The sequence below is a fragment of the Aquarana catesbeiana genome, linkage group LG09, assembly GCF_042186555.1.
Source record: "Aquarana catesbeiana isolate 2022-GZ linkage group LG09, ASM4218655v1, whole genome shotgun sequence".
Taxonomy (NCBI): domain Eukaryota; kingdom Metazoa; phylum Chordata; class Amphibia; order Anura; family Ranidae; genus Aquarana; species Aquarana catesbeiana.
Genome location: NC_133332.1, coordinates 199342315 through 199364116, shown reverse-complemented (window position 1 = coordinate 199364116; position 21802 = coordinate 199342315). Strand labels below are relative to the sequence as shown.

Below are 21802 nucleotides of genomic sequence, written 5' to 3'. Positions count from 1 at the left end.
GGGGTCCTAGAAGTGATGGTTTGCTTTACAGCATTTCGTCACACCTGTCTAAAACGTTTTCACAGTACTGTATACAAACACACATATACTGTACAATATATATACATACACTGTATATTCAAACAGTTGTCTGCTTTAGTTGTTCTGTTCTTGGTTTATCTCAGTCAGTTCTGCGGCTGAAGGAAGCACGTTCTGTCATTCCTCTGCAGCCCTCAAGAATCCTCGCAGGAATAAAATCTCATTTCACTTTCCTCCATTCTATGGAAATATCGCGCCCGCTGATCTGACCTCATTTGTTTCTCCTCCTAATACTGAATAACAATCTATTAGAGGGTTTAGAGGCGCTCAGTGCTCTACGTCTGATTATCAGAAGGGTAATTAATGACCTCCTCAGTGCTGCATGGAGGGTTTTGCATGGAACTTGGACAAACTATGTGAAGAGGAGGCCAGGGAAGGTGCAGGGAGATGGATGGCAACTTTAAACAGCTTTAAATTATCACACGTCTCAAGTACACTGCAGAAGAGATCATAGCATCGGCAATTTTATGTTTTTTCAATTGGATAAATCAAGGTTTTCATTTTTTAGCAGCATTGTATAGCTTTTATCTTGATGTTTTTATATCATACAGGTTGTCACTGGGGTTCCGTTGGCAAAAGGAGTCCCCGTGTGTGCAGTACAAAATGTATACGTGGATCACCTAACCTGACTGGAACTACCAGTCACGCATAGTGATTCTTATGGCAACCTCATGAGAAGAGACTTACACACATGGACATCTGAGCTGAGGGCTGCATTTTGTTCTTGGTTCTGCCCGTCGAATCAAAGAATTTTGACTTACCTATACATTCCATATCCTGGAGTACAGTACAGACAAATTATTAATACACCATGAGTTATATGCTCATACATTCAGATGATTAGACACTGGCAAGCATTTGAGGACATGCCCCCTGGAGTACCTCCCCCAATACCCTACCCCACTCCGTAAGTCCTTAGTTTTGTAGCAAGCAATGCAGAATAAAAAGGAGATTTCAGGGACAGTGGTCTGTATCCTGTACTGTACTCCAAGAAATTGAATTTACAAGTAAGTCAAAATTCCTCTTATCTTAATCGTACAGTACAAGACACAGGGAAATTATTCATACGCCACAGGACGTCCCCAAGCAGTAAATACAAAGGATGGGCAACAACTAGGCAAATGGTACTGTGCCACTGCCAACAGGACCAAAAAACAAACAGGGGTCAAAGACCCAAGTTCAGGGTGCCACTGCAAGAAACATGCAGCCAAAAGCTGAATCGCCAGAAGATTGGACATCCACCTGGTAAAATTTTGAGAAAGTATGAACAGAAGAGCAGATGGTGGCCTTACACAGTTGGACAACAGAGGCTTGGTGCCCAAAAGCCTATGATCCTCCTGCAGATCTGGGGAAGTAGGCATGCAACAGAGTAGGGGAAGGCTTTTGTTTAAAAGCATACAGTGGGGAAAATAATTATATGATCCCCTGCAGATTTTGTAAGTTTGCCCACTTACAAAGAAATAAAGGCTCTATATCTTTTATCATAGGTATAGTGTAAATGATAGAGACAGAACATTAACCAAAAATCCAGAAAAAACAGGATTCAAATGTTATAAATTGAGTTGCAGTTCAGTGAGGAAAATAAGTATTTGATCCCCAAGCAAAACATGACATAGTACTTGGTGGAGATACCCTTGTCTGTAAGCACAGAGGTAAGACATTTCTTGTAGTTGGTTACCAGGTTTGCACACACCTCAGGAGAGATTTTGGTCCACTCTTCTTTACAGATCTTCTCTAAATCCTTAAGGTTTCTTGGCTGATGCTTGGCAGCTTGAAGTTTCAGCTCCCTCCATAAATTTTCTGTGGGATTAAGGTCTGGAGACTGGCTAGGCCACTCCATGACCTTAATGTGCTTCTTTTTAAACCCCTCCTTTGTTGCCTTGGCGGTATGTTTTGGGTCGTTATCATGCTGGAAGAAGGTTCTCATCCAAGATTTTATAATACATGGCCCGGTCCATTGGCCCCTCAATGCAGCAAAGTCGGGCTGTTCCTTTAGCAGAGAAACAGCCCCAAAGCATAATGTTTCCACCATCATGCTTGAATGTAGAGATGGTGTTCTTAGGGTCATAGTCAGCATTTTTCTTCCTCCAAACACAGCAAGTCGAGTTAATGCCAAAGAGCCTAATTTTGATCTCATCTGACCACAGCACTTTCTCCCAATCCTTCTTTGAATCATTTAGATATTCATTAGCAAACTTCACATGGGCCTGTACATGTGCCTTCTCGAGAAGGTTGGACCTTGCGGGCGCTGCAGGATTTCAATCCATGGCAGCGTATTGTGTTACCAATGGTTTGTTTGGTGACTGTAGTCCCAACTGCCTTGAGTTTATTCACAAGCTCCTCCTGTGTAGTTCTGGGCTGATCCCTCACTTTTCTCATGATTATCCTTGCCCCATGACGCAAAACCTTGCATGGAGCTCCAGACCGAGGGTGATTGATGGTTATTTTGTATTTCTTCCATTTGCAAATAATCGCTCCAACAGTTGTCTCCTTCTCACCAAGCTTCTTGCTGATGGTCTGGTAATCCATTCCAGCCTTGTGCAGGTCTACAATCTTGTTCCTGATGTCCTTTGACAGCTCATGATGGTTAGTTTTGAATGGAAGAAGGAGATTCTGTGGACAGGTCTTTTATATACATACAGTAACAGGAGCACCTTCTTAAATTGACAGGACTAATCTGTGTACCACATGAGCAAATACTATAGCCAGCCTGTGGGAGCCAGAATTATTGTTGGTTAGTAGGGATTCAAATACTTATTTTACTCACTGAACTGCAACTCAATTTATAACATTTGTATTGAGTTTTTTCTGGAATTTGGGTTGATATTTTGCCTCTATAATTTAAAATACACCTATGATAAAATGAGAGACCCTTCATTTCTTTCTAAGTGGCCAAACTTACAAAATCTGCAGGGGATTAAGTGAATTTTGAAGCAGACTGCCCTTGTGAGACCCATAGGAAAGAACAAACAGGGAATCTGTTTATCTAATGGAAGCAGTAGCTTTTAGGAACAGTCTTACAGCTCTGACTACATCCAGGCAATGTAAAGAGACTTCCTTTCCCTCACTGAAATGCAACACTGAAACCACCTTCGGTAGGATGGTCTTGGGTGTAATACAAACATTGTTAAGTACGAGGAAAGGATTTTTACAGGAAAGGGCCACTAGTTTAGAGACACGCTTGACAGACGTGATGGTTACCAAAAAGGCTACTTTGCTGGCAGGAAACTCCAAAGGAATATTTCTAAAGGGTTCATGCAGGGCAGAGAGAACCAAATTAAAGTGGTTAAGTTACATAACCCCTTTACTTGTACCCTCTCTGTTTTATAAAGATCTAAAGTACTGTGTGACAGTTTTTAAAAAATTATAATCCTTAATACCTTTTCTCACACTGTCGCTCTGCGTTCATGTGATCCCCCTCTGCTCTCCTTCCCTGATCTAAGGAGAGCAGGGGAAGGGGCTGGGATTCCCCCTCTGACGTCAGCTGGCCAACAGAGGGAGGTCCTGTGACCGCAGAGCCGCGCTGTGCAAGAAGGTAATTAGGATTATAATTAAAAAAAAACTGACACAGTACTTTAGATCTTCATAAAACAGAGAGGATACAAGTAATGGGGCTTTGTATTGCAGCGGAAATAGCGGCAGGAGCAGAGGGGAGGGGCAGGGAGGAGATTGGCTCTCACTACACAGACGGACAGGGAGGGAGGGGGAGAGGGAGAGACTGTGGGATGAGGGAGACACGTAAACTGACCACTGTATCATAGATCAGCAGCCATGATTACTATAGTCAGGTCACATAGGGGGACACAAAAACAGGCAGGATCAACCAGGTATTTAAGAACATAGAAATGGACCAATCACACTGCAACAGCCCTATGCTGTTATTCATGCCTTAAAGGAACAGGAGCTTTTTTTTTTTTTTAGTTGAGGGTTACAACCGCTTTAAGGTCTCAGGGAAGCACAGGGTGCGGCAATGGGGGCCTAACATGAGAAAAAAACTTGAATAAAGGTTTTCACAAGGCAATGCAGAGACAAAGACCTTGGAAAAGGTCTTTGGATAAGGCTAATACCTGCCCTTTAAGGGTACTATGAGCTAGATTCTGTTCAAGACCTTTTTGCAGGAAAGCCAAAATGCGAGGCACAAAGTAATCTCTGGGACTGAACTGACTGTGCTCGCCCTAGGCAAAGTAAGATTTTCAGGTATTAGACTAAATCTTCCTGACCTTTTTTGCTTAGAAGGTAGAAATCACAGACTTGGGAATCTCTCGATCCTTAAGGGCCTGGGTTTCATTAGTCATGCCATTAAAACCAGTAATTGAAGAAGGGTGCAATAGAGGGCCTTGAGATAGCAGGTCTGGCCATGTATATCCATGTATCAAGGTCTTCTGGGCTAGTTCAGTGCAAGTAGAATCACAGTTTTTCCTCTCTTGCTCTATTTTATTGAGCAGAAAGGCAGAATTATCAATGGAGGGAAGGCATAAATAAGGCAGAATTGAGACCAGGGTTTAGTGCAGGGGTAGGCAACCTCGGCCCTCCAGCTGTGATGAATCTACAAATCCCATAATGCCTCTGCCTCTTGGAGTCCATGTCTGTGATTGTCAGGGTCTTGCAATGTCTCACGGGACTTGTAGTTTCAAAACAGCTGGAGGGCCGAGGTTGCCTGCCCCTGGTTTAGAGCATCCAAAGCCAGAGCTGGTTCTGGCTGCAAACAGAGGAAGATTGTTGTTGTAGCTGGAGGCAAACAGAAATTGCAGGGCAGTGGGTTTGTGTCCATAAAATAATCTGCTTTGTTTCACTCAAGACAGTCAGTCTCTCTGCCCCCTCGATGACTTATATACAGTATGCCACTGTGGTGGCATTGTATGACTACACCCGATTTTGGTGTCAACGGTAGGAAGGTCTGGTGATGGAGGGCCAACCCGACTGCTCTGAGCTCCAAAATGTTGATTGGGAGTTTGGTTTTCTCTCTTGCCCATGCTCCTTTACCACTTGCCATCCAAGCCAATTCTGACATTTCTCTCCTACATGTAAAATTCATCATTTTTTGCTAGAAAATTATGTAGAATCCCCAAACATTATATATGTGTTTTTTAGCAAAGACCCTAAAGAATACAATGGCGGTCGTTGCAACTTTTTATCTCACATGGTATTTGCGCTGCAATTTTCGGAAACACTTTTTTTTTGGAAAAAAAACTGTTTCATGCTTTAAAGAAAAAAAAAACATTAAAGTTAGCCCAATTTTTTTGCATAATGTGAAAGATGAAGTAAATAAATACTTAACATGACGTGCTTCAAAGTTGCACACGCTCGTGGAATGGCGCCAAACTTCGGTAATCAAAAATCCCCATTGGCAACGCTTTAAAATTTTTTACTGGTTACATGTTTTGAGTTACAGAGGAGGTCTTGGGCTAGAATTATTGCTCTCACGCTAACGTTCACGGCGATAACCTTGTGGTGAAAGGAAGGACCAAACTTAGGTTTTGTAGTTGAAGTTTGGTTAGAGCATGCAGGTACCCTGTATTTATAGAAACTAAGAGCCCCTGAGGAAGAGGGTTCTATTACCTTCCTCTTCAGAAGTAAAATCCATCCACCTGTGACCTTTGATGAATGGGTCAAGTACCTCATCAAACAGACATCTTCCTTGGAAGGTCATATGTGTGACGCACTATTTACTGAAAGCTTTCACTGTCCAAGCCTTTAGCCATGAGATTCTGCCAATATGAATGGAGATTAAAGCCATTCTGAATATTTTTATCCAGTGACATATTTATGGGCTTCTAGACAAAAAAGGAAGGAGCAGAAGGCAAAATGTTGTAATTGTTCTGCAACAGCACAATCCTGAAATACAGGATTATGTTGGTTATTCATAGTCCAGTTAGCTGCAGTTTTACATATAGAAATAGCAGTAAGAGATTTCTTCTGTAATTTCCTCCAACACTGCCTCTTCATCTTCTTCATTCCCCTCCAATTCTGTGTCCTCTATGACCTTCAAATCAGGGTCCAAATTCAATTGAAATACCAGAGTAGAAGAAGAGGTAGGGCATTTCTGAGCCCTGGACAAAGATGGCTGTATTAAGGCCGTAATCTGTCTGAGGAAATGTGACGTGAATGTGGAAAATTCTGCTTTTGCCAAGTTGGCCACTTGTTACTGATTTGAAATAGAGCCAGAATCAGATGCTGAGACTAGTGTTAAAACCAGGTCCTGCTCTGGTGCAAGGAATGCATTGTTACTATATTCTAAGATTGAGTGTTGTGTGGGCCTTCGCAAGAGCAAATGTACACCTATTTTGATTTGGCTTCCTTTCGCTGGACTGTATATAAAATCCAGGTTTAGCCCAAAGGAGTCTTCAGAACTGGATTCTATAGAAATGGACCACAGCCCTGGACCAGAACCCTGTGACTAACTCAAGATGTTGCACCAATTACCAAGGTGAACACTTCAATAAACTGAGGACTTACGGAGTGGATGGGAGTTATACCCAGGGGGGTGTGCCCTCAAAAGCTTGCCAGTATCTAATTACCTGAAGGTATGACCCTATAACCCATGGTGTAAATAAGTTGTCTGTGACCTGTACTGTACAATTAAGATAAAACCGCAGCAGGTACTGGTCGAATTCTCATCCATGTATGGGCACACCCTGGTTGTACACAAGTCAATCTATCGATCGACTTGTGTGCAACCAGCCTGTCGGTTTTTCCCTGAATGATTAGTGCCGCAGGCAATAAGCCTGCAACACTAATCATTGTGTTCTGCCAGCAGGGAAGGCTCCCCACACTCCCCGATTGTGTTGGCAGAACACAATAGCGCTGTGGGAGGGATTCAAGCAATTTTCCTCCCTTCCTCCGTGGTTGAGGGAAAGAAAATTGCATAATCTATGGCTTGCTTAACACATTTACCATATTCAACAAAGGAAAGCACAATGTGCAGAATTTCTCTGCAGTCAGCCATAAGTTCTCTCATAAATCAACCACCTATGGAAAAATGAAAATGTATTAGCTGCTAAAGGGCACTGCACTTTCAAAATTAAATTAAATTGAATTTAATTCAAATTAAATTGATAAACACTTGTTGCAACCATAACACCAGTATGTAAGCTGAATGCATGAGCTGGTGATCAACCTTTATCTTCTAGTCTCCTATTTTACACCGCCATCATCGCCAGTGTGCCTTTTCTAATATGTGGGCTCATTCATAAAGACAAGCCAAATAATTGTGGAAGAGTCATGCAGAAATTGCCCAGAGCGGCTCGATAATAGGAGATGCTGACAGAAATGAAATCTCCTTATAAACAAACAAAATAGAGAAGTAGCAATTCTGGCCTTATAAATTGGCTCTGGTGCTATGCTTGAGAATCTGCAAGACATTTCACTTCATCACCACAATTTACATTTCTTTCTATTCATTCACTTTACAAACAGTAACAGAAAAAGGGAATAAAAAGAAAAAGACAGAATGGAATAAAATTGCATTCTGGATTTTCTTTCAGGACAAGACAGTTGTACAAGGATGCAGGAAAAGCTCTCCTTTAGTTGAAGATGAACCAGTGAAGGCATCACAAAGTGTGCCAGTGATTTGATTTTTTCCCAAGATATAAGCACTCGGCTGACTTTTAAGAGGAAAAGAAAAGCAGATCTTTGTTGTGTGACAAAATGCTGAAAACACACAGAAAGCCGGCAGCACCGGACAGCATGCGGTCCCAATTACTGCAGCACACTGATAAAAACTGCAGCCAATTAATTCCTCAGCGCAGAGTATCATTAGAACTCTGCCATCCCCAGAAACTCACTACCTTGTCTCCTTTTTGACAGGCCGGACAAAAGTAGGGCAAGGCCAATTCAGAGAATCATAGGCAGGGTGGTAGCCATTTTGGCATGGAGACCAGGCTAGTACAGGTTGTCGCAAACAAACCTTCAACCTTCATCTTTTTTTTTTTTTTTTTTAACAGGTAAGCACTTCCTTCATCTTTGACAAGGAAGATTTCACAAATGTACTCCACATTCCACAGATTACTAAAATCTGATAAGCACTGTGAGACACTGAACTGCCAATCACAGTGAATCTATCCTGCACTGCTAGGAAATGTCTGATGTAAAGAGACATTTGTAACAAGTGAATGGAATAGAAATGCCTAATTGCACTGACCCTACTATTAAAGTATAACTAAAGGCAACACATTTTCCTTTTTTTTAGTTTTGGATAGAGTGGAGAGAGATTAGAATGCTTGTCAGCTGTTATTGCTGTCTGTTCCAGCCTTTTTTCAGTTTATTAAAAGTCAGCAGCTACAAAAAGTGTAGCTGCTGACTTTTAATAAACATACACTCACCCTTCCCCCGGTCCAGCGATGCGGGCGCCCTAAGCCTCGCTCCTCTCCCGCTTCTCTCTGCGGCGCCGTCAGTGCAACTGTGAGCGTCCGGCTGTGACAGCTTGTGGCTTCACAGCTGGGCACGCACTGCGCCTGAGTCGCGTTTTACTCTCCTAGTGGCCAGGCAATCTTCAGGGACCTGTGACGTGTCCCTGAAGATTGCAGAGTGAGAGGGGCCGCCTGTGGGGAGCGGAGGAGACGCCTAGGTGGCCAAGCGACGGAAGGGGAAGTGAGACAGGAAGTACCTGTCAAAGGCAGGTACTCACTCCCCCCCAAAAAAATGACATGCCAAATGTGGTATGTAAGGGGGTGAGGAGTGCTTACAGCGGAAGTTCCACTTTTGGGTAAAACTCCATTTTAAGGAGATTCATCCTCTCTATTCGTCCTGCTTACCATTATCATTGAAGTGAAAGTAATAGAAAATCCCAAATTTTGGGTTGTCCCCAGAAAAGTAATAGAGAGGAAATCTTCCAGTGGGGACACTAGTTCTGGTGATATGAAAGGGGGGGGGGATTTCCTTAAAGGAGTTGTGAGTCTCCAGGTTTTTCACCTTAATGCGTTCTATGCATTAAGGCAGGGATATGCAATTAGTGGACCTCCAGCTGTTGCAGAACTACAAGTCCCATGAGGCATAGCAAGACTCTGACAGCCACAAGCATGACACCCAGAGGCAGAGCATGATGGGGCTTGTAGTTTTGCAACAGCTGGAGATCCGCTAATTGCATATCTCTGCAAGGTGAAAAACCTTCTGTGCTGCAGCTGCCCCCCAGAGCCCCCCCTTTTTCTTACCTGAACCCGATTATTCCAGCGATCGTTCCCAATGGCTCCAGTCACTGAGTCGGGTCCTCATTGGATAGATTGATAGCAGCAGGAGCCATTGGCTCCTGCTGCTGTCAATCAAATCCAGTGACATGGGAGCCAGTGGCGGGGCCGAGTCCTGCTGTCTGTGTCAATGGACGCAACAGCAGGACTCAGTAGCCCGCCTGCATGGGTGCCCCCATGGAAAACGGCTCTCTGTAGGGGCACTCGCTGAAGTGGAGGGGCCAGGAGCTCCACCAGAGGACCCCAGAAAAAGGAGGGCCAATCTGTGCAAAACCCTTGCACAGAGCAGTTAAGTATGACAAGCTTGTTATTTAAAAAAAAAAGGAACCTTTACAATCACTTTAACTTGCAGGGATTTCCTCTCATTTCCTGGTTAGCTATGGGACAAGAAGTGAAAGAAAATCTCTGCAATGGGACACAGATGGCAAAAAATAAAATTAAAAAAATTGACAGGGGTTAGAACCCTCCCCTGCTCTATACAAGATGTAAAAAAAAAAGTTTTGCCTATAGTTCTGCTTTAACCACTTGCGGACCGTCCACCGAAGATACACTGCGGTAAGGCGGCCGCTCTGCACCAGATCAAGTACCTAGTACGTGATCTGACACTTCCGGGTCTGGGGCATGCTGGCGCTGCCGGCGACCGCGGACTCGATGTCTGCCGGCATCCGCTGATTACACGGGACACAGGCAGAACGACAATCTGCCTATGTAGACAAGGTAGATTGTTATTCTGTGAGAAGGGATGGCATTGATCCTGTGACACAGTTAACCCTTTGTTCGCCCCCTGATGTTAACCCCTTCCCAGCCAGTGTCATTAGAACAGTGACAGTGCATATTTTTTAGCACAAATCACTGTAAAAGTGTCAAAAGTGTCAATTAGGTGTCCAATTTGTCCGCCGCAAAATCCCAGTCCCGCTATAAGTCGCTGATCGCCGCCATTACTAGTAAAGAAGAAAAAAATATCCCATAGTTTTTAGGCGCTATAACTGTTGCGCAAACCAATCAATATATGCTTATTGGGATTTTGATTTACCAAAAATATGTAGCAGAATATACATTTGCCTAAATTGATGAAGAAATTAGATTTTTTTTATTGGGTATGTTTTATAGCAGGAAGTAAAAAATTATTGTTTTTTGTTCAAAATTTTTTTGTTTATAGTGCAAAAAATAAAAATAAATGAATAAAAATCGCAGAGATGATCAAATACCACCAAACGATAGCTCTATTTGTGGGAAAAAAAGGACAAAATGTTATTTGAGTACAGTGTCGCACGACCGTGTAATTGTTAGGTAATGCACTACCGCATTGCAAAATATGCCCTGGTCAGGAGGGGGGGGGGTGTAACTTTAAATGCAGCAGTTATAATATTTATCAAGGCAGGTAACGAAAAAGTCACAAAAAAGTGGAAAGCATTCCTCTGCATTAATTTTTTTTTTCATTTATCCATGTTACTTTTATCAACAATTATTAATGCAACAATTTTCCAGACAGGCTTATTTTGAATACAAGTACATGGATGTTCAATAATGTCTGAAATATCTGAAATGAATGAAAATATGTGTAATGGTGCAATAGATGGTGCAATAGTGATAAACTGTCTACAGCAGGGAAATATGGCTATTGGTGTTGAAGCTGCACTGCCTTTTTGCATTTCAATACCTCTGGAGATTTAAACCTCCTGTTGCTTTTCATTTCCTCCTGCAAGTCAAACTAAATACCAAATTTCCAAAAGTTGTTTATGTGTACTTTATAAAACGAAACTCATAAAAAAGTATACGATTTAAAATAAAGTACCGAATTTCCAGCACCAGGCAAGCAAAAACTGCTAGATTAAGGGTTTTTTGCTCTCCATCTTCTTCTCAAAAATCTTGCCATCTCCTTCCCGGTCCGATCCTTTTCACTCTGGTCCCCTCTCTCTATCTTTCCTGATGTGCTCCCTATGTCCTAGTACTCTCTGACTCTCCACTAGCTAACCCGTTAAATCCCTTGCTGGTCCCCTTACTGGCCTTCTACCTCCCTCTTGGCTCACACCCTGACTCCATCTTGGTCATCTCCTTCTGCTCTAGCTGGCCAGCTCTCTCCCACCTAGTACTCTCCCTGATTTCCTCCTAGTCATCTTCATTTATTCCACCTGATTCTCTCTCTGTTTTGCTGTACTTCCTGTTCTGGCCTGGCCTTCTGCCTCTGTCCTAGTCCATGCCCTCCCTCTGTCCTACCTGGTCCACTCCCTACCACCCAGCACTCACCCTGCCTCCTTCTTGGTTTATTTATGTCTCCTGCTACTCTCTCTCTGCACTGCTTAGCCCTCTGTCTCCCTTCTGGCCTACACCCTGCCCCCCTCTAGGTTGTCTCCCTCTGTCTTACCTGGACCACTACCTCCTAGTATACGGTCTGTTGTATATCCCAGCCCCCTCCCAAACTCTCTCCTGATGCACTCCTTCTGTACATTCCAGCCCTCTCCCTTCCTCCTTCCAGGCTCTGGGAGATGAAAACCTACATTTTTTGGACTCTATTTCCTCCATACCAAACTGTCTCTGTTCATTAAATCAACATATTTTATTTGCAGTGTAATTAGCAATACGAAGCTGAGAACCATATTTTTTCAGATGACAGGAAAGAAAATGATTAGTTCAGTAGAAAATATATGGTAATCACCAGACTCTTGAAGAGAACATTGAAATGAACAAACCATCCATGATATACGCAGTTTCCAATTAAGAAGTAGCGGAAAAAGGCATTCTGCAAAATCTGAGAGTGTCCAATACTTGCTTTACAGCGGAATATTACAATCAGGCACCACAGCTTTTCAAAGACCTTCCTCAGAAAACAGCTTGTAATCAAGAGTTTTCTGGTTATTTTTTAATCTAAAGAGTTCTGAGAGTGAAAGGACATCAGACACAAGTGCAGAAAATGAGCTTTTTTTTATTCTGTAGCTAAGAGAAAGACACTCTGGAAAAATCAATTTAACTGCTTGCTGACCGCCGGCTGTCTATTGACGGCCAAGCGGCGCAGCTTTAGTTGCGGGCGGGCGTCATTTGATGGCCTCGCTTTCCCGGCCCACCAGGGGGCGCGCGCATGCTGCCAACGGCGATCGCGCGCACCCGCCGTGTCACTGGGCACCCGATTGCCGGTAACACAGCAGGACCGTGGATCTGTGTGTGTAAACACACAGATCCACGGTCCTGTCAGAGGAGAGGAGACCGATGGTATGTTCCCAGTACAGAGGAACACCGATCGGTCTCCTCCCCTAGTGAGTCCCCTCCCCCTACAGTTAGAAACACTCCCTAGCAAGCACAGTTAACCCCTCAATCACCACCTAGTGTTAACCCCTTCCCTGCCAGTCACATTTATACAGTAATCAGTGCATTTTTATAGCACGGATCGCTGTATAAATGTGAATGGTCCCAAAAATGTGTCAAAAGTGTCCGATGTGTCCACCGCAATATCGCAGTCACGATAAAAATCATGGATCGCCGCCATTACTAGTAAAAAAAAATAATTAAAATATTATAAATCTATCCCCTTTTAGACGTTATAACTTTTGCGCAAACCAATCAATATATGCTTATTGCGATTTTTTTTACCAAAAATATGTAGAAGAATACACATCGGCCTAAACTGAGGAAAAAATTTGTTTAAAAAAAAAAAAAATTGGATATTTATTATCGCAAAAAGTAAAAAATATTGTGTTTTTTTTTTAAACTTGTCACTCTTCTTTTGTTTATAGCGCAAAAAATAAAAACCGCAGAGGTGATCAAATACCATCAAAAGAAAGCTCTATTTGTGGGGAAAAAATTATAACAATTTCATCTGGGTACAGTGTTGTATGACCATGCAATTGTCATTCAAAGTGCGACAGCGCTGAAAGCTGAAAAATGGCTTGGGCAGGAAGGGGGTGAAAATGCCCTGTATGGAAGTGGTTAAGATCTTTCAAAAGTTGAACTTTAGAAAACAAAAAACTGTCCCATGCCCTCAAAAATGGCAAAATGGAAACACACATTTGCTTCTTCTGGAGTCACTGATTGCAATCTTTAACCTGGAAATACAAAGCACTTCTTTTGGAGAAAGAACCAAAACCTGACAGCTTAAAAACGCACTTGGAGACACCAACTCCAAACAGCCAAGTCTGAGAATGCAGGGCTCTGATGGCACAAACTGATATTGAAGAATAATGGAAGAGGTAAAAAAACTTTTATTCTGAGGCCTGGAAACTGTAAGGACGTGAGAAATGTGAGCAACTTATTAGCAGAATTTGAAAAAAAGTTCTTTGAAAAAGATCAAACCACTAGTGGATTCCATTTACAGAAAACCCTGTCCATTCGTATTCGTTGGTGTTGAAGCAATTGAATTAACACTGTAAAAAAAGGATCACTTCTATACACAGCCAAAACCAGGTATAGATCAATATATCTATGAAACAGAAATCTGGAGAGTGTAATCTAACAATGATGTACAGAAATATTAAATTAGGCCACTGTGTGACCTTGATTTTACTTCTCTGAAATAGAGAAAGGATAAACTGACATACCTCTGCCAGGATATTGTTATCTTTTATATTTACGGTATATTGGACAAACACATATTATACAGTTCTAAAGCTTTGACATGTTCGGTAGTGCTGTACATAGAACACTAGGCTATTCATATTAGTCTCTGCAGCAGAGGAGCTTACAATCTAAAGTCATCACCACAGTCTCACAGGCACATAGTGCGGCCAAACTTTGCTGGAGCCAACTAGCCTACCTGTATGTTTGTGGGAGGAAACCCACATGATGAGACCCTCTGGTAGTCTGATATTTGTTACAACCTAAATCAGTGGTAGGTATCCTCGGCACTCCACCTGTGGTGAAACTACAAATCCTATCATGTCTCTGCCTCTAGGAGTCATGCCTGTGGCAATGACTTACGGACTTGAAGTTTCACCAGAGCTGTAGTACCGAAGTTGCCTACTTCACATCTTGATGCAATGATGTCCGTGTATATAGGATTTATTCTTTTAAATTGGAGGAAAGAAAATGTTAGTATACTTCCCCTCCCCAGCAACAAATCATATTCCAGTTGTATACAAAGTTCTTTCTCTGACCCCCCAACAGATGGGGAAGGAAATGAGACTTATAGGAACTTTAAATGAGCCACAAGGAAAACATACAAAAATAAATGATTAAAACTACCAACATCTTTATTATACAATTAAAACATTATTAAAAAGGACAACCCCCAAATAATCATTGCCATATACAATTGGATATTATTTGTGCATATGTGTAGCTCCAAATTGGCGTAATGGATCAATTCCCTTTGTGGAAACCTTGCTTCCTCAGGATCCAGGCCCTAGTGTATGTAACCAAGGCTGTGGTGGGCATTTTCCAAAGTACAGACCTTAGCGAAGGACACCAAGGTACATTTCAAATTAAAACCTTCAAAAAACACTCTGTCTTCTAGCAGGGTCCCCATAGATCCCCTTTTAGAGCAGACCAGGGTCCCCAATGGATCCCCCTTTGAAGCAGGGTCCCCCATAGATTCCCCTTTAGAGCAGGGTTCCCATAGATCCCCTTTAGAGCAGGCCAGAGTCCCCCATAGATCCCTTTTAGAGCAGGCCAGGATCCCCCATAGATCCCCCTTTAGAGCAGGCCAGGGCAGCAGGTCCCCATAGAATAGAGCACCCTTTAGTCTTCTTACTCCTACCTTTTCACCTGTATATTCCCCAGGCTTTCCTGCACCACACTCCCGGCTCTCCCCCTGCAAAGAATATATACAGGCATACCCCACTTTTAAGTACACAATGGAACCAGAGCATGTATGTAAAACAAAAATGTACTTAAAGTGAAGCATTACCTTTTTTCACCTTCTCAGTGCATGTAAATATACCAGCTCTATGGGAAATCTTGGTCAACTTGACATGGCACTGCTTCCAGTTTTTAACATTTAACATTGGCGACTATGGGAAATTTTGGTCAAATTGACATAGCACTGCTCCTGAACCATAACTGACAGGGACACCAAACTTGGGGAGCATGTTAAGGGGACCCAGGACTACGATGTGGTATATCACCACGACACTACCTGCCTGGAGTTTGCATGTTCTCCCTGTGTCTGCGTGGGTTTCCTCCGGGTACTCCGGTTTCCTCCCACACTCCAAAGACATGCTGGTAGGTTAATTGGATCCTGTCTAAATTGGCCCTAGTATAGGTATGAATGTGAGTTAGGGACCTTAGATTGTAAGCTCCTTGAGGGTATAGGGACTGATGTGAATGTATAATATATATATGTAAAGCGCTGCGTAAATTGAGGCGCTATATAAGTACCTGAAATAAATAAATAAAAAATAAATAATAAATCACCCAGGCAAGCTGGCTGACCCCAAAATCGAATATGTTGTAGTCCTGAGTCCCGTCTCGGTGCTCCCCAAGTTTGGTGTCCATGTCACTTATGGTTCAGGAGCAGTGACATGTCAAGCTGACCAAGATTTCCCATAGAGGTCAATGTTAAATGTTAAAAACCAGGAGCAGTGCCATGCCAAGCTTACCAAGATTTCCCATAGATACCAATGTTAAAAACTGGGAGCATTGCCATGTCAAGCTGACTGCGGCGGCCGTGCACCCTGGCGACCGCTCACGGACACCAGTGCTTGTATATGGACACCTTGCCGATCCCTTCATACATTTATCCAAAGACTTACATTAGAACAAAATATATGCACAACATATAGTCATTAAGAAGATTAACAAAAGCAATGAAAAAAAGCAGCAATTGGCAATCTGGTAAGAAGAAAAAACAAAACAAAAAAGGGGGGGCGGGGGGGGGATAGCAAACCTTCCCAAAGATGGTTTGCTACCTCCACATCACAAAAGAGGGGATGAGCGAACATTAATATATCATAAAAGACCATAAGGTTCAATCTGAAAACATAAAAATATTAATGATATACACCCAAAAATCAAACAAAAGTTACAACACAGCACCCACATCATCTAAAGATCCCCACAATTAATATAATTATGAAACAACCGCTAGCCCCTAGCCCTCAGTGATAAAGTCGAGGTGCCTACCAGGTTGGTGGGGACTCCATTAAATAGATTGGCCATGTCCATGTCTGCCCCCCATGTTTACTTGCTAATCTATTTGATGGAGTCCCCGCCGAACTGGAAGACATCAGGACTCCATTGTGGAGGGCTAGATGCTAGCAGCTGTGCATTAGAGATTCAATATATATCCTTGGATGATGTGTGGTCTATTAAGTTTTTTGGATGATTTCATTTATTGTGGGGATATTTTATTTATTTTTATAGTGAGACCTTTTGTACACACCAAACATCTGGGAAGCACAGGAGGAAGCCCAGTGCTTAGTGAGTGTGTAGGTTTTGCAGTTTGTAGACTGAGTTTTTGTTTATTTGAGTGTATTTCTTTAGTCATGGGGTTGATTAAACTACAGGCATTCCTTTGGGTATTTCTGAGTAGCTGGGTTGTGATCTCTCCAATTTCTTTTAGGTAGTTTTTTTTTTGTATAGTTTTTGGGGTGCTGTGTTGTACACGTTTGTTTGATTTAGGGTATTTCAGGTGGTCCATTACGATATATTTATGTTAGCCCATCCACTCTTCTGTGGTATGGAGGTTGCCGTCTAGATTTGTTCAGGTGGGTTTAAAGATGGGTCATGTAAGCCCTTGGCAACAAGTTTTCACACCTTGCAATCATAGCAGTGAGAATTAAACTCTAATTGGTAACTAAAAGCACAGCATCGTTGATAGATTTTTCTTCAGTTCTATACAAAACTTACATTTCAGAAAAAGATCTAAGGAATGTATTTTAATATCCTTACACATTATTTCACAGTACACTGTAAAGCAGCCATCTATCAGAGGTGAGGAGCGATATGCCATGTACATTATACGATGTGCGCATAGAACAAAGTCCCAGAGATATAATAAAATCACAGAAAAGCAGATTATCCTGACAAGATCTGGAAGAACTGAGTGTGAGCGCTGACAAGGCCTTATCTCATCAAAATATAATCTTATTACTTCTGATCCCTTCACTAAAACTTCACTAAAGAATCTATCATCCTAGACCGCCTGCTGCAGGGCCTTCTGGGTATTCTGTCTCTTGGCTTGTTTGTTACCATGACGGCGCACCCGGTTTACCGAGCATCTGTGACAAATCAGCAGAAGAATCCTTCATGGGAGAGCAAGCTCCGACTTCTGTCACACTTCCTACGAGAACCAAACTTAATTACATGAGAAGCTTTAATTATGTTAAACCAAACTTTATCTTACTTACTGTTCCAGAATATATGCAGCTTGGCGATAATCTTCCTATCGCTTTAGAACGCTTCATAAAGTTTGAGATCAATTCAGCAAAAAGCCAGAAAGTGTTCAAAAACACCAATGAAGCTGTAGCAATACATACATCTGGGGACTAAAACACTGGCAGAGAGTACGGAATACTGACATGCTGACACTTGGAGGTTCAGAACACATTACACACTGATACTTGGGGGCCCAGGAACAATGAAACCTTGATACATGGGGTTTCAAAAGAATAACACACTAACATTTGGGGTTCTGGAAGAATAACACACCGATACTTTGGGGCTCCAGGGCAATGAAGCACTGAGACTTGGGGGCTCCAGGGCAATGAAGCACTGAGACTTAGGGGCCCCAAGACAATAAAACAGTGACACTTGGGCTCTGTAAAAATAGATACTGCCACTTAGGGGTACCAGAACAATGATAGCTAAGGTACCAGAAGAATAACACTTGGGAGTACCAGAACAAAAATTCAGACATTGGAGATTCAGAATACTGTAAACCATAGAAATTCGTCACTGAGCACTACCTTATTTTATAATTAGAACATATCAATTTTGGATAAAGCACAGCAGCCTAGCACACATTAGGGGTAGTTTAGCTTTAAACACTAAAGTAATAATAATAATAATGTCATTTTGTATACTGTACATGTCCTTATAATACAACATAATCTGCAGTTGATTGCATGTTGTATAGCCTCTTAAATTCAGTGTCATGCCATCTGATCACGGACAGCCATTAGCTACTGTATGTGTACTGGTACTGTATGTATCCCACTACCTCTGCATCTGGCAAAAATCTTGAGCAGCTCTCTTCCGGCGCTGTGAGAACTAAAGTGTTTGATAACCCCAAAAAAATGGATCCTGCTCCTTTAAAGCATTTTGTATGACACAGTGCATGTGCTGTGTCATTTGGCCCCATGTAACACCTAAAAAACCTGGCTGATCCTGACAGTTTCTACCCTCCCCTATGTAAACTGACCACGGTATGTCATGGCTGCTGAGCCCTGACACTGTGGTCAGTTTATATGCCTCCGTCATCCGCAGCCCTGCTATTTGTCTTCTCTCTGCTCCTGTGTCCTCCTCCCCGTCCCCCCCTTCCAGTCAGCTTGTGACAGTTCCCGCCCCCCTCCTCCTGCTGCTTGCATAACTGTAACATGTATACACCATCAGTGCTGTCTCCTATTGTGGTGTCCCTCTGTGTGTGATTTATAAAAAAAAATGCTGTAAATACCTCATTTAAGAGCGGCGATCTGTGAACACATGATCGGCCAGCTACAATGCATCCTGTTCTGTAAATGGAGGAGAGGCAGTTGAATGAAAGGACCTCCACTGCCCATTTACAGAAAGCAATGGATTGTGGAAGAGCAGTAACACTAGTAATATAAATAATAGAGAGGACAGAAGGGGGCAGGCAAGCAGTGTGGTTTTTCCCACTAGCAGGGGCTGAAATTAACTCTCACAGTGCCGGAAGACAATCTTAGGGCAGCATCTGGCATCTATAAAGGAGGTACTGCAGGAAAGATATTTAGCATTGGTAGCCACCTGTAGATAACTGGATACCCACCATTACACGCGACTAATGTGTTTGGGGCTGTATCACCCTTCCTACCTCCCCGGGAAAAAAATGAAGCTTTATTCAATACCTCCAGTCAAACATGGATATAAGCAAGTAAAATACAAAATGTATGACCTGTAAAGAAATTCACATCTTTTTTTGATTCCCAAACCATTGCTGTACTATATATGTGGAGGGTGGCAACACTTTTCACACTCTGTATAGCTGATATCACCACATTAGTGTTGGCCATGCTAAGCTCTCTGCCTCTCATGGGCACACAAGAGCGGCCAGGCCCATCACAAGCCTGATAATCAGTGCAGCTATAACATGTATGCAAACATATAATATATCCGCATGCTACAACCACACTCACTGGCTCCTCCTCTGCCATGGATCCACCAGACGCAGTGTGTCCTTGATTACGGCAATTTTCACCTCCTCATCCACCAAGCTCGGCACATTCTCGAAAATGCCGGGAAGAAGCTACAACACAAAAAACAAAGACACTATGTTATAGGAAATGCTGTGAATAGTTCGCTCACAGATTAGCATATTTAATTGGAAACAATTTATTAACACCAAAGTGAGTGTTTTGTTACGTTATTCAAACAGGCCCACAAGCTATTTTTCAGATAAATCGCAGTTATTAATATTACAGTTTTAATGATGATGTTAGGAATATCTAAGTGTTTCCACTTGAGAAATTTCTTGAGAAACCGCAAATGAATGTAAATAAACAGATAATTAGTAGGCAGTTCCTCAAGATTTTCATTGCAGGTTTACCTGGAAAGCAAAGCAGCAATATTTTATATTGGTGCAAACTTCTTACGTTGACAAAATAAATGTTTTAAAATGAATTTGAATCCAGTTGTCCAATAAGAAATAGGTGAATTTTCATACAGTCAGTATAAGTATCTTTACGTTATCTTCCAATATTGACACAGGAAAGGGAAAGCCCCCAGATTAGGACAGCAGTGAATTCATCACTCTGGTGATGTTCCTTTACTGTCTAATCAGCAGACTGGGGGCAGGTCAGTGACTAGTGATCTGTATCACTAAACTGCAGTAAAAAAGGTGGTCACCAACCTGTCTATGCTGTCTGCTAGGGGTTCTAAATCACAAACATATTAGAATAAAATGACTAAATCTTTTCATAGTTAGAACATTTCGCATATATATGTACTTCAACTCCATATAAGCGAATTGGCCAAACTTAGAAACATAGAAGAATGACAGCAGAAAAAGACAACTTTTTTTTTAACTCTTTGAGTATAGATCTATGTTTGTTCCAAGCATGTTCGAATCCACTTACTGTTGACTGACCTCTGCTGGAAGTCTATTCCTAAATTCCGTTATTCTTTCAGTAAAATAATACTTTCTAAGTTTAGTTAGGAGTTAACGGAGGAACAATGGAGATATATACTAGAGGCGGGACCAATGGTGTCTTTGTTCCCATCGCAGAGAATCTCGCATTTGATGTCGTTTCATAGATCATATTATAACCCTCGAAAGTTATTTCAGTATGGGGCAAAGATCAGATGCTAATTGTCCACATTGTGGAGATCAAAATGGAGAGCTTATCCATACGATGTGGAGATGCCCAAAACTATTTAGATATTGGGGGAGATTTTGGAAACCATAAAACAGATTTTTGGAGTGGCCCTCGAAGTAGATCTAATTGCGTGTATACTGGGTTATATAGGGGGAGGAGGTATTCTTAGAAAAAGGTGGATGGCAACAATTAGATGTCCGTATAAAGCAAGGAAACTAATAGTGAAGAGATGGACAGCAAGGAACCCACCGACACATACAGAAGCTTAAAAGAAGTATATATCACAATTAAGAGAGAGATTGCTGTATATACTAAAAAAAGGAATAACAATGGATTTAAGAAAATATGGGGGCCCTGGCTAAATAAGGCAAACAACTAAGAACAGAATAGATAAATGTTAATAACTAGGAGAGATGAATCTCCTCCATAAGTAAGAGACATTAGTAAAAAAACAGAATAACAGGTTTGAAGTGGTTTATTAATGTAGTAAATGAAATAAAGAAATGTAAAGACATAAAAGTAGTGCATTATGTTTATGATTATATATGTAAAGTGTTTAGGAGTAAGAAGATGAATGAATGTGCTTTTTGTAAAATGTAAAAATTTTCGAATAAAAATTAAAAAAAAAAAAGTTTAGTTTTGGACTTTGAGGTCAACTGCTGAATAAAAATGTAATTTGGTTCAGGAATCATTTCTTGTATTTGTGTTATTCAACAAACCACATACATTAATTGGCCAAAATGTTGTGGACCCCAGACCATCACACCTCTATAAAGTTTTTGGACATTCCATGCCAAAGCTGTGGTAATTAGCTTCTACTCTGATGCTGTAACAGCCTACACTCTGGAAAGGCTTTCCATAAGATTTTTGAAATGTGTAGGAATTTGTGCCCATTTAGTCAAAAGAGCATTTGTCTGGTCAGGTACTTAAAGCGGAGCTCCACCCTAGCTCAGCGAGCGAGCTCATCCGGAACTTCGGACCCCCTCCTTTCCACCACTGCCAGGCCATTTACAAAGCGCAAGGCGCTCCGCGCATGCACAGTGGGGAACCCGAGTAGGCAGTGGCAGCACCAGAGATATGACTGAAAAATCATCTCGGGGGAAGACACTGCTGGAGGACAGG

General features: G+C 41.9%; 1 protein-coding gene across 3 annotated transcripts in view; it reads right to left on the bottom strand.

Annotated features, from left to right (window-relative positions):
• The window catches only part of TTLL11 (tubulin tyrosine ligase like 11), a 254643-nt gene that overhangs the window by 104607 nt on the left and 128234 nt on the right, over window positions 1-21802 (bottom strand). For all 3 annotated transcript variants that reach the window (XM_073599526.1, XM_073599527.1, XM_073599528.1), the window contains one exon: window positions 19502-19611. In XM_073599526.1, coding sequence (XP_073455627.1) covers window positions 19502-19611 — 110 coding nt within the window. The remainder of the gene's footprint in view (window positions 1-19501; window positions 19612-21802) is intronic.